This window comes from Rana temporaria, chromosome 3 (genome assembly GCF_905171775.1).
Source record: "Rana temporaria chromosome 3, aRanTem1.1, whole genome shotgun sequence".
Taxonomy (NCBI): domain Eukaryota; kingdom Metazoa; phylum Chordata; class Amphibia; order Anura; family Ranidae; genus Rana; species Rana temporaria.
The window spans coordinates 195,153,607-195,172,167 of record NC_053491.1 but is presented as its reverse complement, the minus strand read 5'-3'; the positions used below and the strand labels follow the sequence as shown (position 1 = coordinate 195,172,167).

The 18,561-nt window shown below is 44.0% G+C and overlaps 1 protein-coding gene across 1 annotated transcript in view; it reads right to left on the bottom strand.

Annotated features, from left to right (window-relative positions):
- Positions 1 to 17,856, bottom strand: part of GRIP1 (glutamate receptor interacting protein 1) — a 713,137-nt gene extending 695,281 nt beyond the window's left edge. Inside the window, exon 1 of the mRNA XM_040344055.1 lies at positions 17,432 to 17,856. Coding sequence (XP_040199989.1) covers positions 17,432 to 17,486 — 55 coding nt within the window. The 5' untranslated portion in view covers positions 17,487 to 17,856. The remainder of the gene's footprint in view (positions 1 to 17,431) is intronic.
- Between the last annotated feature and the right edge of the window lie 705 nt (positions 17,857 to 18,561).

Below are 18,561 nucleotides of genomic sequence, written 5' to 3'. Positions count from 1 at the left end.
TCAAGTGCTTAATCACTGACTTCAGTGCTTTGCCAGTCACTGAACTAAAACCAGCATGCACATTAGGATCTCTGACTTTCCTGATCTACATGCTTATTCTGGGCCTTTGCCCCAAAAAATACTGACGCCAGAGACATCTAGGCAAACAGCCTCCCTATTTCTTAGTACAGATTCCCTAAAGGCTGGGTTCACACTGAAAACTGATGCGGCTCACAGCAGGGGTCCAGTGCATCCTGTTCTCCGTTTCAGGGATAAATCAGGCCCAAGAACCCCTGTGCAATCCACTCCACAGCCGCCCCAGAGGTGTGTGAACCAGCTCCATTGAGAGCTAGGCACACCCTGTCATGCAAATTGAATGGGTTTCATTAGCATAAGCCTGAAACCAGCCTTAGTTGAGAAAAAAAAAAAATTATAAAAATATGGGAACAAAAAGGTTGTTGGCTAGAGTAACCAATAAGGGCTATTTTATTTTCTATAAAATGAAAAGGAGGAAACCTGATGAGTTGTAACTTAAAGAGGAGCTCTAAGCTCCTGTGTAAAAATGTAAAGTCATCAGCTACAAAAACTGTAGCTGCTGACTTTAAACAGCCACTCATCTGTCCCACGATCCAGGGCCATCCTAGTTCTTCACTAGCCTTCAGGTTTCTGGCACCAGCATCTTAATTGTGGGCACCCGGCTGTGACAGCTTGTGGCTTCACAGCTGGATGCACACTGCCCAAGCAAGTCACGCATTGTGAATGGTCTGGCAGTCTTCTGGGAACTGTGAGGAGTCTGCGAGGGCGGGGCTAGAACTTGCGCTTCAATTGCCTAGGCGATTGGAGCAGAAGTGCCAGTGGGTACCTGTCAAAATCAGGAGCTTCCCCTTTTGGGTAGAGTTTTGCTTTAAAGGAGTTGTAAATAAAAAATAAAAAAATGTTTTGCTGAAATGACTGTTTACAGGGTATAGAGACATAATAGTTAACCGATTCCTTTTAAAAACGATTAAAAATAGATAAAAATCAATCATATAATGTACCTGTAGTTTCTAGTTTCGTTTTTGCATGTTTCCTGCTTCTCTGCTGTACAGAGCCACAGAGCCAATACAGGGCAGTGATGGTTTGGAAAACTAAACTGATTGGTGCTGTGGGGTTTTAGACACAGTAATCATACCTCCTTGATTAGTGACCACAGAGAGAAAGCTCCCAGTACTGTGGTTATCAGGAAACAGACAACCAGGAAGTGTGGAGATCAGAGAAGAATTACAGCAACTTGAGAGCAAAAACGAACAATGAGGACATGAAAACAGCACTGCATTAAGGTAAAGGAAGCTATTAAGCTAAAAAAAAAACCTTTAAGTGTTTTTTTTGTACCATCCTCAAGTTTTAGAAACTAGCCCCATATGAATGAGCATTTTACAAACAGGTTTTATGTTAAGTTACTTGGTAAAACTTAAGTGTAATTATATGAATGCCACCTTAGATTTACATTAGGTATTCTATACAATTTTAAGTGAAGCATAACAAAAATTAAGTGTTCTGAAAATTGACACGTAAATATTAAAAATGCATTCTGACATTTACTGTATAAAAATGAATTCTTTACAAGCTCTTCTAGCCGCCTATAAATGGCAGTTGTGTGTTCCAAGCATAATTTCTGGACTAAGGAGATACCTCTGGTTACATTCCTTAAATCCAAACTAACTTTTATTGCTGGCTTTAACAGAACCAGGAAAATCTGTATTGGAATGTGGCAGCACTTCATTATAGGATGCAACTACTGTTTTTAGTCTCTCCTGTTCAGTAAAACATAAATTGTTCCAATTTATAAACAAAACAATACAATTGATCTGTTAAAAGTCAATATTATTATAATAATAATAATAATAATACTACGAGGTAAAGAAAATGATTCTTCTTGTACATATTTTGGCAAGGTTATTCTTGTTCCTCAACTGATAGTGGAGCTTTCAGATAACTTGTTGCAAGATGAAATGATTTTTACCGATACAGTGTAAAAAATGAATTTGATCATATTAGAAAAATCATAATAGTTGTTGGCCGAGTGATAATATTTTGTGCCGTCACTGTGACAATATACACATCAGCTCTGCTATTAGCAATAACTCGGCAAACCCCAGACAAAATCATATGAAATGCAACAAGACAGCAACAATAGATGTCTATTCCAAATAGTCCCTCTTCACATGAATCATTTACTTTATGGGTCAGGCAGGCATGCAAACCAAGGCCTTCTGAAAAGGGGAATGAACTAGAGCATTAACAAGACACATTTTACTGACCTGTGTATAGCTGTTCTTAAATAGGCATACATTTTACATTTTATCATCAGCATGCAACAAGATCATTCCCTAATAAAATTGTTTAGCCTCTCCTTTGAAATCAATTTTTTTGTTCCGTTAAATAGCTTTTGTGATGGGAGTAGAAAAGCCAGCATGCAGCTAAAGATCCCTATTCAATGGTTATTTACTAAAAAGGTAAATACATCCAACATGACAAGGACTATAAACGCATTACACCCATTAAGCCATAATCATGGGCTACATGTATTTACCTTTAAGCTTTGAATACAGAGCTCTAGCTGTGTGGAAGCTTTCTATTCTATTTGAGAACTTTTTGTGTGCAGACAGGAACCCTTTCTGCAGCAGACCAGGCAAAGGGTTAAAGAGCCCTTTCGTTGGTTTTTATTGCATTTTTTGTGCTTCCGCTTTTTCTGCTTCCACATTAATGGCCCAGGTGGGAATGACAAAGCATGTACAGCCCCCCCCACTGCCTGCTGGCTCCAGGGATCTGAACATCATGTCCCAGGAGTCTTCACTGCCAATCCCACACATGAATTTTGTGAAGCGCTGAGCAAACTGTTGGCACATAATTATTATAGGAAAATATCCGCACTTAGTAAAACAACAACAGCTAAGCACTATGACCCAGATAGTAGGCACACAAGCAGATATGACAAAAAGTGCAGCACTATAAATACAAAAATTAGTTGATACAGATAGGCATGTACCAAAAACTAGGTATTAAAGTGCAAATGTGTAAATATTGACTGTGGCTATTAAACATTAGTCATGTAAAAATCAATACAGCGTACAGCAAAAAATAAGAAGTAAAAGTCCAATGAGTTCGTGAGCCATGCAAATGAGGCGTGACCAGTGCTTTAAGTGGGCCAAAAGAGGTGCCGGTACTCTATTAGGCGCCGGTGCTCCCCCCCCCCCCCCCCAATACTGAACATGAAAATATATATATTTTACAAACCCTCTCTTAGACGAAACATGTCAGAAACTAAAAAAAGAGAAGATAAAATGGGCACAAAGCATGACAAGGGACAGACACCACAGAAAATAGATAGGAGAAGTGTATACATATCAGTCTGTGAGCTTGCACATGGACTGCTCAGAGTGACTGATGAATAACATCCATTATTCTATCTATTTTCTGTGGTGTCTGTCCCTTGTCATGCTTTGTGCCCATTTTATCTTCTCTTTTTTTAGTTTCTGACATCATCAGATGGTTTATGTAGTTTTAGCAGAAAATGCACCAATATATTGCAAACCATAGCAGCTATAGATAGATAGAATAATGGATGTTATTCATCAGTCACTCTGAGCAGTCCATGTGCAAGCTTGCAACAATAATCATACAATGAACATCTTCCTACTTTTCAAGACGGTTTAAAATAAACATAAAAGGAAAATAACAGGGCAAGTCTGCATGGCTGTCTGAAACGAGCCATGATAAATTGATAGGAGAAGTGTATACATATCAGTCTGTGAGCAGCCATAGGTAGCAACAAAACACTCACCAGTACTCTGTACTTCAGAAGTTCAGATCCAAAGCAAAGTCCGGTGTTTTTCACTTTGCTGCACCGTCCTGACTCCTAGGAGGGCCAGTCACCCGCTCACATTCACCACGCCGCACTGATCGCTCCTCACAGGCGCGCGGAAAGGAGTTGACGTCACCTAACGTGAGGTCAACTCCCTGCCTGCGCCTGCACGTACGGCTCAAGCCGTACTCTGCACACGGCCCGCCCCCCTCCACTAGCTGATGGCCGGCCCAGCCAATGACATTATGGAGGAGAGAGACGGTGCGCGATGTAATTCTCCCAGCGCCGGCCAGCCACTACAATGCTGTAGCTAGCTCTCCGCTGCGTTCCGGTACCGGAAACCCACGTACTGGGCGCACGGAGAGGTGCTGGTACTCTCCAGGGCCATTTTTGGAAGTGGCGGTACTGAGTACCGCCGCGTTCCGGCCCACTTAAAGCACTGGGCGTGACCCCATGCAAATGAGGCGTGACCCCATGCAAATGAGGGTTTGAGAGACAGACAATTACGTTGAACGAACTGCGCATGCGTCGTGTCGTGGACGCATCCCCGTGCGCATGCTCATAACCACGTCGGAACTACCTACCTAAGATACGCCGGATCACTGCCTACGCCATGAACGTAATCTATGTCCATCCAGACACACGTCCAATGTAAACTACGTAAAAACCGCCGGCTTCTGTTCCCTGATGCAGACCTTTACATGTCTGCTGCTGAGTTACACCTACTTTATGGGACTTAACTTTACGCCGGCCGTACAACTTACGCGCACCTCTCGTAGCCTGCGTCGGGCGGGCGCAGGTTCGTGAATTGCCGTATTTTCCTCATTTGCATATTTGAATGGCTAATCAATGGCAGCGCCACCATGCGGCCAGCGTAAATGTTCGCCCACCCTACGCCGGCAAGTTATGTCGGCGGGATTAAGCCTGTTTTTAGGCGTATCTTAGTTTGTGGGTACGGTGCACAGATACGACGGCGCATGTTTGCACTTACGCGGCGCAAGTGCTTTGTGAATCTGGGACATATAGATATAATTCATAAGTGACTTAAGTTCATGAATCAAAATCCAAGTGCAATGCGAGTTCAGTGAAGTAGATCATTCATGATATGCGAGACCCATCATCACAGAGAGACAGAGGCTTACCAGAAAGCCAGTGACCGCCCTTACTCAGGAGGGTCATAAAAGGCTTATTGGATCTGGGATCCGTTGGATGCTTTCCCCACTGGAAGATTTCCACAGATGCTGGGCGGTAGTCCGATCCAATCCCATGGCATTAATGCTAGAGTGCAAGTAAGCGAATATGTAAAAAAAAGGAAAGAAAAGCTCCAATAGTGCGAAACTGCTTTAAAGTGCTTAGATTGAAGGGTAATGCAATGCTGCATGTAACGAAAAAATGTGTTGTGGATAACTCTGCGCTGCCAGTAATAAGTGGAGCTGCTAACACAGCTAATTGAAAAAAAAGCATTGCCGCCTCATCTTTGTTTATGCATATGCGCTGTACCTTCTCTTCAATTGTAAGTGCAATCGCTTATTAAATTGTTTATTTCCATTTACAAAATTACGCTATCCTTTCTCCTTCCCCATATCCTTCTGCTAATGAAATACATTGAGGGCAAGCTTCAAGCCATTGGGGCGATTGTCTATTCTATGCTTGATGGAATCCATTCTTGCTGAAGTCCCATTGGTCGACTCATTGTCTCCCAAGACGCCTTTGGAAGTTACATCAGACCCTAAGCTTGTTTGACTCATATGAGATATACGTTTCATTGAGTCCATATGTTCCGGTAAGCCTGCATCCTTATCAGTGAAGGGTTTTCTCACTGCACATAAGAAGTCACCTTGATTTTTGCATCACTTCAATGTTCAAGTTTCTGATCACTTTATGACACGTGGTGGATGTTTTGGCTATCTACGGTCATACATGGACTTATTATTTGGTTCACAAATTTATGAGTTTTCCATGGACTAATTTTTATTACTGTTTTTGCTTTGTATAAGCATTATTCATGTCAATTTTGGATACATTTATTTTATTATTCATGGTATCATTTTAAGCGCTACACATATACTTTACCAATGCTGCATGTAATGAAATGACCCACAACCAAGTTACTCGATCGTTTAAGTATAAAAATTAAAACGATCGAGTGACTTGGTTGTGCAAATATTTGCACTTTAATACCTAGTTTTTGGTACATTCATATCTGTCAACTAATTTTATTAGTAAAAGCACTGCACTTTTTGTCATATACATAACAATGTATTAATGTGCACTAGCCAAGAAACAATATTGTTTACAAGTTGCCATAGTATTGGCAACATGTAAACAATATGATACCCCATGCAGAGCACTGGTTGCGCTCTAGCCAGGGTGTGGCCTGCATCCCGACGACATCACGCTCAGCAGAACGGCAGACTAGCACAGTGGAGAGAATAGGAGGAGACGCCGAGATTTACCGCACATTGATTTTGATTTTGTACACCACGCATATTCATCTACTCCTGTAAGTGCATTACCACCTTTATTAAAACTTTTCCATCGCAGTCTATACTATGGGATTCTTTTGTTTTATATTTGAGATACCAGTCAGTGCCTGACTTATTGTCTAGAACCAGCTCCAGCCTCTAGTCTTTCTGGGAGACTTTAAACACCCTGGGCTCTTATTGACCGCCGTGCTTGTGGTCATAACAGCGGGTAAGGAGACTACATCTCTAAACACTCGGGTGTTCTATTTGGTGGAAGGAAGTGTGTTCTTTGATGTTCCTCTATCCTTGAGAAGAAGTTCCTGGATTTATACATCCTCACTTGGGATCTTTTGGACTTGTTCACCTATATATACACACTTTGTTGGAATATAAGAATCACTTATTAGTTCACATATCAATTCATTTTGTTGGATTATACGAATCACTTATTTTATAGTAATAATTTTTTCCCTTTCTCTTTTTTCTATATGTTTGGAGTTTTGGTATTCACATACTATTTCTGTATTTTCACATATTTTATATAACTCCTTATTGGAGTTTCCTTGGACATTAATTTTTTTTTTTTTTTTTTGGTGTCACTATCAATTTTTCATTCAATATTGTTTATGCGCTGTACTGTATATTATAACACGTGTGACCTGGTATGCTGCAGTGGAGTGGCAGATCACAGCGGAACATTGCTGGGATTAGCTGGGTGGGCAAGTATGCTTATTGAGGATATGGCTTGGTTCAAATCTATGCATTTTCAGTGCTTTTTCAGTTTCGTAGAAATGCACCACAGTCCATTTAACATGGTTTCCTATGGGTCACGTTCACATCTCTGCATTTTCTAACGGTACGTTTGACGAGGGTTAGGGACTTTTATTTTCCACAACAGCGAAAACTGTTAAAAGCGTAGTGCTTGCATTTCTGCTGGTTTCTCCTGCATGACAACAAACACCTTTCAAAATGCAAAATGTATTAAAAAACTATTTAAAAACGCAGTGCAAAAAAAATGCAAAACACACTGAGAAATTGCATTAACCGCAACCTGTATAGGTGTGAAGCAGGCCTAAAAAACATGTAAACAATATGATTCCCTGGCTGGAGTGCCAGTTAGTGGCACATGCGCGCCAAAAACTCTAGCAACCTATGGCAAGGTATAAACAAAATTGCTTGAGTGCTGGTAGTGAAGTGCGTAATCATGGGGGGGGTGGTACAGAGATAAAGGAACCCCCTAGTAAAAATGGCAGAAAACAACAGAATGCAAAATAGCATTGGCCTGCATGAAAAAGTATGTATTGTAAAGCTTAACACTAGGAATGAGACAAAATCTACCTGTGGATCCCTGCAAGGCTTAAATTGAAAACAAACCCACCTATTTAAACAAGTTGTTTTGGATGATAACGGATTCAGTTACCACTGTGCTTATGTGGAGCATCATGGTAACTGCAGATCAAACTGAAGCTAAAGCCTTGTACACACGATCCAACTTTATGGCCATAATTGTCTGACGGACGTGTTGTGTCAGATATTCTAACCGTGTGTATGCTCCATCAGACAATTATTGGCTGAATTAACGACAACAAAAGTTGGCTGTTCATGCACACCAACTAATCTATTACGTCAGTTTATCTAATCGGATGTACGTCTGTCTAACTAAAAACTGAAATCTAAAATACAAAACACACATCCTCTGAACCAATGGTAAACATCATACAACAATAGAAGTTGCCCAAAGGGTGGCGGTAAAGAGCTGAAAAACCATGTGGTTTGGTGAATGTTGGCTGAAAATGTTGTGCCGTGTGCATGCAGAACAAGTTCACGGCCAACGCCCTTCGGACCAAAATCCACAGAAAAGTTGGATGGAAGTCAGATTGTGTGTACAAGGCTTGAGACGGCAGTTTCCTTGGCTGCAACAGATGTGACGGTTTAGTTCCGCATTAAATGCAGGGATTCAAAGCAAAGTGCAGGGATAAGCTTTATTACTTGCCCTACCCTCACTCTGACAGGCTCCAGTGCTGTCCTCAAGATCTGGGCTGTGGACAGTCCCTGGGCATCATCCTCAACAGTGTTGGGCTATTAAAGGATAGGTTCACCTTGCGAATATTACATTTTAAACCTGTATTTAGGGTGCAATATACAACATGCTCAGCATCAGATATTTTACACCCTTCACATTGGTCTCCCTGTGACAGCGGGCATTGATTCTTCCCCTTGCAGCCACTGTCAAAATTTAAAATCAACATGGCTGTGTGGGGCTCTGCCAGCATAGCTACGTCATTCATTCACAAGGATCTGTGAATGAATGAACTACAAGTGCAAACAGCTTGTACCTCTAAATGAACTACAAGAGCAGCTCCCTCATAGTACACCAACATTGAGTCTGCAGTGTCTGCCTGATATTGCACCCACTATCATAGGTACAATGCTTAGTAGACGCCAGTGTAAAAAATAAAATAAAAAATTATGCTTTCTTACCTGCAAAATCATGTACATTTATTATTTTTCTACTAAAAGGTGAACTTAGCCTTCAAATCTACATTTTACGTGAGGAGGTGAGCGCCTTAAAGTGATTGTAAAGTCTTGTTTTTTTTTTCTCAAAAATGTTATACTTACTTGCCCTGTGTAGTGGTTTTGCACAGAGCAGCCCAGATCTGGGACCATTGTCATTCATACAGTGATCAGTGCTATAAAAATGCACTGATTATTGTGTAAATGACAATGGCCTGCTGCACGGATTCCTAAAGGGGACGTACAGGTATGCTCATTTGCCTACCGCTGCCATTCTGCCGACATATATAGGCATGCAGCAGTCAGCAAGTAGTTAATAAGGATGAGTTTAGGTTTGGTATGCACCTGGGATTTAAAAACGTACCCCTAAGGAAGCCATCACTCCCGCCCAATCAGCGTTAGCCTAATATGTGTCCATATTAAGTTAATAATGTCACAAACATCCATGTGTCTGTACATGTAGCTGTAAGACGTGGAATGCCCTGACCACAATTTACTGTGTGGTAGTGGATGGGAATGACAGCTTCCCTCTGGGTCAAGTAAAAACCTAAGCTCGGACAAAACTAGAGCTCATCCTTAACCACTTAAGCCCGGACCATTTTGCTGGTCAAAGACCAGGCCACTTTATGCGATTCGGCACTGCATCGCTTTAACCGACAATTGCTCCCAAACAAAATTGTGGTCCTTTATTTCCCACAAATAGAGTTTTCTTTTGGTGGTATTTGATCACCTCTGCGGTTTTTATTTTTTGCGCTATAAACAAAAATAGAGTGACAATTTTGAAAAAATGCTATTTTTAACTTTTTGCTGTAATATCCTCAGTTTAGGCCGATATGTATTCTACATATCTTTGGTAAAAATAAATAAGCGTTTATTGATCTGCTTGCACAAAAGTTATAGCGTCTACAAAATAGGGGATAGTTTTATAGCAATTTTATAAAAAAATGTTTTACTAGTAATGTCGGCGATTAGCGATTTTTATCGTGACTGCGACATTATGGCAGACACATCGGACACTTTTGACACATTTTTGGGACCATTGTCATTTTTACAGCGATCAGTGTTATGAAAATGCACAGACTACTGTGAAAATGACACTGGCAGTGAAGGGGTTAACCACTAGGTGTCACTGTAGGGGTTAAGTGTGCCCTAGGGAAGTGTTCTAACTGTAGGGGGGGTGGGCTGTGTGTGACAGGGCAATGATCACCACTTCCGATTACAGGAAGCTGTGGTCACTGTCCTGTCACTAGGAAGACTGGGGAAATGCTTGTTTACATCTAAAAAATAAAATAACAAAAAAAAAGATTGACTTCCAGTGTCCAAATGTAGGGCTCCTATCATTTATTCCTGTCAGAAGCTACATACTGAGCGGCCAGTTTAAATACAAGCTGACACACTCTGCAGCAGACAGAGGATGAGCTCACAGTGCCTATAATAATTCTTTGTATATTACTTATGTTAATTAACCCCTTGCCACCCAGGCCAATTCTGACACTTCTCTCCTACATGTAAAAATCATCATTTCTTTTTTTTGCTAGAAAACTACTCAGAACCCCAAACATTATATATATTGTTTTAGCAGACAGCCTATGGAATAAAATGGTGATCTTTGCAACTTTTATGTTACACGGTATTTGCGCAGCAATTTTTCAAACGTGTTTTTTTTTGAGTGAAACTGTTCCATTCATAAAATATATATATTTTTAAAAAAAACACTAAAAAATCAGCACGATTTTTTTTGGTATACTAAGCGATGCTTTAATTTTTTTTACAGGTTACATGTTTAGAGTTACAGAGGAGGTCTAGTGCTAGAATTATTGCTCTCGCTCTAATGATCGTGGCGTATGTAACCTGTGTGTATCCGGCTCCGATACTAGCCAGGGCCTTCCCAGGGACTGACTAGTTTCTCTCCCCAGCCTGTCCCCCACACACCCTTTCACCTGCTGACCTGTGGATGGGGGAACCACTCCTGCAGTGTTCTTGTGTTCTGCCAGTGAATACAATGATCAGTGTTGCTAACTATAACTGGCAGCACTGATTGTTCTGGGAAAAACCTGACAGGCTGGTTGTACACAAGTCGGTTAATAGATTGACTTGTGTAAACCAGCTAGCCCATACATAGATCGACTATGGCTGTTCTTTGCTTAATTTCAATCTATGTATGGCCCGCTTAACCACTACACAGTACCTAAACATCCTTCCACAAACCTTTACATTTTTTCTTCATCCTCCTCACCTTTACATAGTGCCCACTGTCATACCCTCCACGCTCCTCTCCTGTACATACTGCTCACTGCCCTACTCTCCGCACTTCTCTCCTGTACATAGTACCAACTATCTTTATCTCCACTTTCCTCTCCTGTACATACTGCCCCATCATACTTTCCACACTCCTCCTGTGCATACTGCCCACCACTGTCATACCCTCCATACTCCTCTCCGGTACATACTACCCTCTGTCATACCCCCCCAAACTCCCCTCCTGTACATACTGCCCACTGTTAGACCCTCCACATTCCTTTCCCTCACCTTCACATACTTCCCACCTTTATACCATCCATACTCCTCCCCTATGCCTCTTACCCACAATGACAGTTCTTTAAAATTACACTGAATATCCATAATGTTTCTAGCTCTGGAATGGGCACACTTTTTTTTAGTTCAACTAAAGGAAATCTTCTCAGTCCTCATATTTGTTCTGCCCCATTTTTAGTACTCATTTCATTTTGTGATTACCACTGGGACATATAGAGGGACATAGGGGATCTCAGCTACTCTAAATATAGCACTTTAAAAAAAAAAGGGCACCTGAAAATATTTTTGAAATGTTGGCAACTATGCACTTAGGCACTGCCCAAGGGCCACTGGGTCAGTAGGGGGTCCCATGAGAGGCTCCTGGGATCCTTTGATATTAAAGCAGTAGTAAACTTTGCTAACATAACTACTTTTTAGAGGCCCCGAGGTAAGTTTTGCCACAATGTACAAGTATGCACAGCACATTTGGGTACACTTAAGCCCTCCAGTGCTGCGCCGTTATCAATCCAGCTGGGCACCAAGCGCTTCCATCTTCACCCGGTCTTCCTTCTGGGTTCTGTGCCTTTGGTCAATTGCCTTGGCAGGGCTGTGTTGATGTCATTCCCACGCAAGCTCATGCGCATCCTCTCTTTCATCCCCCCTTCTCTCTCATCCTCCCTCCCTTACCCCTCTCTCATCCCTTTCTGTCTCTCTCATCCTTCCTCTATCTCTTTAATTTAATATAACAAAAAAATTGCATTTTTATTTATTATAAAAGGCCCACCAAAATCCTTAGCACCAGGCCCATGATGTTCTTAACCTCTTGCCGACCAGCCGCTGCAGTTTTACAGCGGCAGGTCGGCTTCCCCCCGCGCGAGAGCACGTAATATAACGTCGGCTCTCGCGCAGGCCACTAGGGGCACGTGCGCGCCCCCCAACTCCGGCGTGATCGCTCGTTACACAGCTCCCGATCCTGTCAGGGAGATTAATGCTAATCTTCTGTTCATACAATGTTTGAACAGAAGATCAGTCATTTCCCCTAGTGAGGCCACCCACCCTACAGTTAGAACACACCCAGGGAACATACCCCTTCCCCGCCCCCTAGTGTTAACCCCCTCACTGCCAGTGGAATTTTTATAGTAATCCAATGCATTTTTATAGCACTGATTGCTATAAAAATGCCAATGGTCCCAAAAATGTGTCAAAAGTGTCCGCCATAATATTGCAGTACCGAAGAAAAAAAAAAAAGAAGCTGATCACCGCCATTACTAAATATTAATAAAAATGCCATAAAATACCCCCTATTTTGTAAACGCTATAACTTTTGCTCAAACCAATCAAAAACATTTTTTACGAAAAATATGTAGAAGAATACGTATCGGCCTAAACTGAGGAAAAATTTTTTTTTTATATATATTTTTGGGGGGATATTTATTATAGCATTAAAGTAAAAAAATAATATTTTTTTTCAAAATTGTCGCTCTATTTTTGTTAATATCGCAAAAACTAAAAACCGCAGAGGTGATTAAATACCACCAAAAGAAAGCTCTATTTGTGGGGAAAAAAGAACGTTAATTTTGTTTGGGAGCCAAACAGTTAAAGCGACGCAGTGCCGAATCGCAAAAAGTGCTCTGGTCTTTGACCAGCAATATGGTTACCAAACCATGGCTATGTTTTGACTACGTTTGCACTGTTTGTATTATTTTACAATTTTAATAAAGTCATTTTTACTGCACTTCTGTCTCAGTCCGATTCATGGTTCCTGACACGATCTTATTGCGTTCTTTGCATTAGGATAAAAAGCCTTCTGTGTGCAGCAGCCCCCCCCCCCCCCCAAATACTTAACTGAGGTCCCTCTCTGTCCAGCAATATCCACCAATGTCTCAGACGTCCGACATGGTCTTTCCCGATTGGCTGAAACACAGCAGCAGCACCATTGGCTCCTGCTGATGTCAAAGTCAGCTAGCCAATCAGCAACGCATTTCACTGTGCAAACCACATGAACTGTCACTATGTGATACTTCTAATAAGGTTCGATAAATTTAAGTAAATGTAAGCAGCGTTATGAGCATTTTAGCTCCCTACTGACAACCACCTGTCTAGTAAAATGTTGTACTTTACCATGCAGGCTAGTGTGAACAAGGCCTCATTTTAGAGTTCTGCTTTTAAATTCTCATCTTATAACATTTTGCTGAACATCAGGATGAAAAAAATTATTTTCCGAATACAAGAGGTACAAGTATTCTTACTTAAATCTTTGCATGCTTTGTATATTTCTTCCAGATCTGTGCAGTAATCCAGCGTGAGTCTTTGCCACTCTGCAGAGCTTCCTGTAATATAGACTGGTCACTGCTGCTCTCCCTCCTCATGCAAGGATGACTGGTCTTGCCTCCACCCACTCCTGTAGTTTTCTGCAGGCAGCATGTAGTGGGTGGAGCCTGCTGGGCCCCTCCCACAGCTTTGCTCAAGCTATGTCCAGAATCTTTAGAATTTCACAAACTAATATCCGAGTTCGCAAATGCATTTTGTGCCTGCAAAGTGGATTTATAGCCTTTATGGCTATTGAAGGATATATTTAAAGTGTTGGGTCACCTTTACAGAAAATCTGTAAAGTTGACCTAACACTGTACTTGCAATATAATGACACTGCAACCCAGAGGCGTTCCTAGGGGGGTGCGGGGGGCGGCTCCCCCCCCCGCGACTGCAGCGATGAGCGCCGCGGAATCGGAGTGCCGAGGTACAAGAGGAGGGGTGTTGCGGGGTGACACCGCAGCACCATCCATCCCCTCCTCTCACAGCCACGGGCTGTTAGCGGTGGTCGGCAGTCGGCACACAGGCACAGCCCCCTCCTCTCTGTTTGTGTGTACAGAGGGGGAGGGGCCGAGGGGACCTTCTGTCCATGTGCCGTGGCGCTGCCTGCGATGATCTGAGGTACTGAATGGGGAGTGGGGGTGTTTGCGCCTGGGGGGATTTCACTGAAGGGGTGGGGGGGATGTACTAAGGGGGCGTTTGCACTGAGGGGGTTTTTACTAAGGGGGGTTTGCACTGGGGGGGGGGGGGGGTTGTACTAAGGGGGAGGGATTGTCTGCACTGAAGGGGTGTCTGCACTGAAGGGGGGTCTGTGTAACATGCAGGGGTCCAGAGGTGCAGGTGGCTCTGTAATGTAAAAGGGGTGCAGTGACGCAGGGTGCTGTGCAATGTAAAAGGGTCCAGAGATGCAGGGTGCTATGAGATGTAAAGGGGTCCAGTGATGCAGGGGGCTATGTGATGTAAAGGGGTCCTGTGGTGCAGGGGCTGTGTAATGTAAAGAGGTACAGGGTGTTGTGTAATGTAAAGGGGCCCAGAGGTGCAGGGTGCTGTGTAATGTAAAAGGGTCCAGAGGTGAAGGGGGCTGTGAGATGTAAAGGGGTGCAGTGATGCAGGGTGCTGTGTAATTTTAAAGGGGTCCATTGATGCAGGGTACTGTGTAATTTTAAAGGGGTCCAGTGATGCAGGGGGCTGTGTAATGAAGAGAGATGCAGGGTGCTGTGTTATGTAAAGAGGTCCAGTGATGCAGGGTGCTGTGTAATGTAAAGAGGTGCAGGGTGCTGTGTAATGTAAAGAGGTCCAGTGATGCAGGGGGCTGTGTAATGTAAAGAGGTGCAGGGTGCTGTGTAATGTAAAGAGGTCCAGTGATGCAGGGTGCTGTGCAATGTAAAGTGGTCCAGAGGTGCGGGGTGCTGTGCAATGTAAAGTGGTCCAGAGGTGCAGTTGTGGAGAGGGGTACACAGTAGTAACAAAAAGATATTGAAGGATGCAGAGGTATGCAGGGGGCACAGTGGGGTGTTTTTACATTTTAACGTGGGGGGGGGGTGCCAGATATTGGATCCGCCCCGGGTGCCAAATGCTCTAGGTACGCCCCTGCTGCAACCTAATCATGCAATCGGGGCTGGCAAGAGCTCTCTGCTTTCACGCACTGTGCCCGACCTGCGGGGTCCTTTCTATGTAGCTAAAGTTGGCAACCAGGTGAGGATGAATTAAAAATGTCATCCAAGGAGTACACATGTTCCAAACAAAGCCGACACGAACGCATTTCAGCCTATCAAGGCCTTACCCATTGTTACCTCCTGCAAGCACCCAGTGGTCCAGGAATTTGAAATCCTTGCTGCCTTCTCTTCTCTACATACAGCACTGCGAGTACGGACTAGGCGGCAACCCAAGTGCCGGAATCCGTCTGGTCTGTACTTGCAGTGATGTATGGAGAGGAGAGAAAGCATCAGGAATTTCAAATCCCGGCCTATTGGGCAGCTTGCAGGAGCCTTCATCACAGCACAGAATAACGGTAGGCAAGTACAGTGGGGAACTGGGGTGGATTGTTGGGATGGGAATCCGGTGTTAGGTAACCCTTTACAGAGTTGAGCTTTAACAACGCTTTTCTCTCCCCCCCCCCCACTTTCTTTAACCCCTTGGAGCTGGCGCCTCCCTGCCCTTTAAGGGGTTTACGATCATGTGCCAGCCGGGATTGGCTGTCACATAATCAGAAACCTGATCGGAAGCAGCAATCGTGAGTTTTTCATTAGCTGCCAGTAACTGTGCCGGGTTCGCTCTCTCGGCACAGCTGTATACCACCAATTCATGCAAACATGCGGACACACATTGCTGAGGCCTCCACCCCCTCACGCTGGGCAGCCGCATATCTGAGTCCCCCCGGCGCAAACAGGCTAACCAGATTTGGCTGAGGTTTCGCTTTAAAATAGAATTCCAGTTTAGCCTTTAAAATGCACCCCATCACACACATATGTAAGAAAGGTGTGTATACTTGCCTGTTTTCAGGCCGCTCTGGTCCAGTCATGTGATTCAGCTCCTGTGTCAGGCTGCAGGGGAGAAAAGGGAGTACGGATATTGAAGCCTATGGGTCCTTTCACACGGAGCGGACCGTTTCTGTGTCCGCTCCGTGTGTCAGCCAAAGCTCAGCGGGGATCATCCGTCATCCCCGCTGAGCTGTCGGCGGATAGGGCGGTCCCCGCACACAGTGCAGAGACCGCCCTGTCTCTGCTCCGCTCTCCCCTATGGGGAATCGGATGCAGACGGACCGTCTGTCCGTCTGCATCCGATCTGTTCCGCCGGACGAAAGAAAAATAGGGTTTTCTTCCGTCCGCAAAACCGGATCCCGACAGACGCGGATGTTAGCGGATGCTCATCCGCTAACGGACGCGATCCCATAGGGATGTATTACAAGTCCGTAAACGGACTTGTAATAACGGACGAGCGGAGCGGACGTCTGAAAGGGGCCTATGGGTGAAGTCACCCCTCCAGCCTTTACTAGCCATTGTCGAAGCACTCTCTCTCTCTCTTCTCCCCTGCAGCTGCTAACGGTTGAAACAGGAGAGATCATGTGATTGGAGTGAATATAGGTAAGAAACAAAATACAGCTTTCTTATACGGGTTAAGCCCCCGTACACACAATGAGATTATCGAACGAATGATCGTCTGTTTTTTTGGGGTTTTTTTTGCATGCTAATCTCACGTAGAATCTGATGAGTTTACTAAAGTCACTAAAATTCTCGTACGACAGAATGAAAATTCGGAAGTGATGTCATGAGTTGTAATGCATTTTCGAACGACAGCTGTACTGATTAAACGAAAATCGTACAAAAAAAATAAAAATGATGTACATGTCCGGTAGAATAATAATCGGATGAACTGTCATGATTGGCTCTAGAAAGCTCTGTACTAACGATCCGATTATCGTACAATCGCTTCGAAAGCGGCATTTTATGTACGATTTTCAGATCATGTGTACTGGGCATTAGTCAGTATGAGTGTTGGGGGGGGGGGGGGCAATTTTACATATAGTTGGGGTTTGAGCACAAGAATAGGAAATAACATTTCATTAGAATACATAATATTTGGTGTATAAGCAGACAACACATGCCTAGTATACAGGTGTACCTGCAGCTGAACACCTGAGCACTGCACACACCTGAGTGCTCAGGGGATTTCCCTGTATGTGTAGGAGTTTCATCACCTCAGGACACCCCATATACCTCACACCTGACCATTGTCTCCATTGAAGTTCCAGCTGAGGTCCTCATAGCCGCCCCACCTCCCTCCCTCCTCCAGCCTGCACTCTTACCTCGCTCTTGCTCTGCTTGCAGGCAGACGGGGATAGTTTTCTTCCAGCCAGGCATGTTCCCAGAGGCACGGCTCTCCTTCAGGGCTCGCTGCACCTTTGGCACATAACACCTCCCAGTCACAATGGAACCGGTGGCGGCTTACACCGCTTCCTTGTGTCGTCCCCGGGTGCCGGCACTTGTGTCGCCTGCTGTGCTCCGTGTCTCGGGGGAGAAGGCTCGCTCAAGGAGGGGGCTGCAGTAAGCAGCTCACGGAAGGCACTGGAGTAGGAGGAACAAGTGCACGGTGATAGAGGCACACGGAGGAGAAGGGGAGGGAGGGATGTCAGGGAGGCGGAGGGAAGAAAACTTCCCATAGAGAAGGAGGAGTAGTGTACTCAGTGCTTACACACTTCGTTCCCGCCGGGCACACATTATTCTATGGCCTCTGTCCGTGTCATTTTACCGGCTTCTCTACTCTTCCATTCATGACTAGAATGGACACTCCCATCTGCCGCCAGCCTCCATTAACCTCTTCATAGAACACGCCTTCCCCTCCTAGTGCTGCTGTCAGCGCTATGGAGCACGTTGTGTATTGTCTGACAGAAATACAGAGGAGAGGTCGGGGGGGGGGGATTCTGCATCCACTTACCACACTGTCCCATTCATCTCTGCAGGACTGCATCATTCTACTGCCTCAGTGTGTGACCCCACCAAGAAATGGGGTGGCATTGTACCACTGGTCCCTGGTGGCACATTTGGTGATAGACAGCTTTATATACAGCAGGGTTTCTCAACCAGGGTTCCTCCAATGGTTGCTAGGGGTTCCTTGAGAAATTACCATTTTTTTTCCTCTCAGATAAGTTCCCAGTGACACCAATGATCTTTTTAGCTATCTGTAGGGAGTACATTCTTCCCCAAGACCACAGATGTAAGGCACGCTCTTCCACTGACCATCACACCAATGTCTCAAGAGGTATAGCCATTTTTAATAGGGGTTCTCTGAGACCAAATGGTAATTTTAAGGGTTCCTCCATGTTGAAAAGGTTGAGAAAGTCTGATATACAGTCAGGGGTGTAACTAGAAATAACAGGGCTCCATAGCAAAATGTTGTATGGGGCCCCCCACAGCCACCCTAGTGTCAATGCATCGT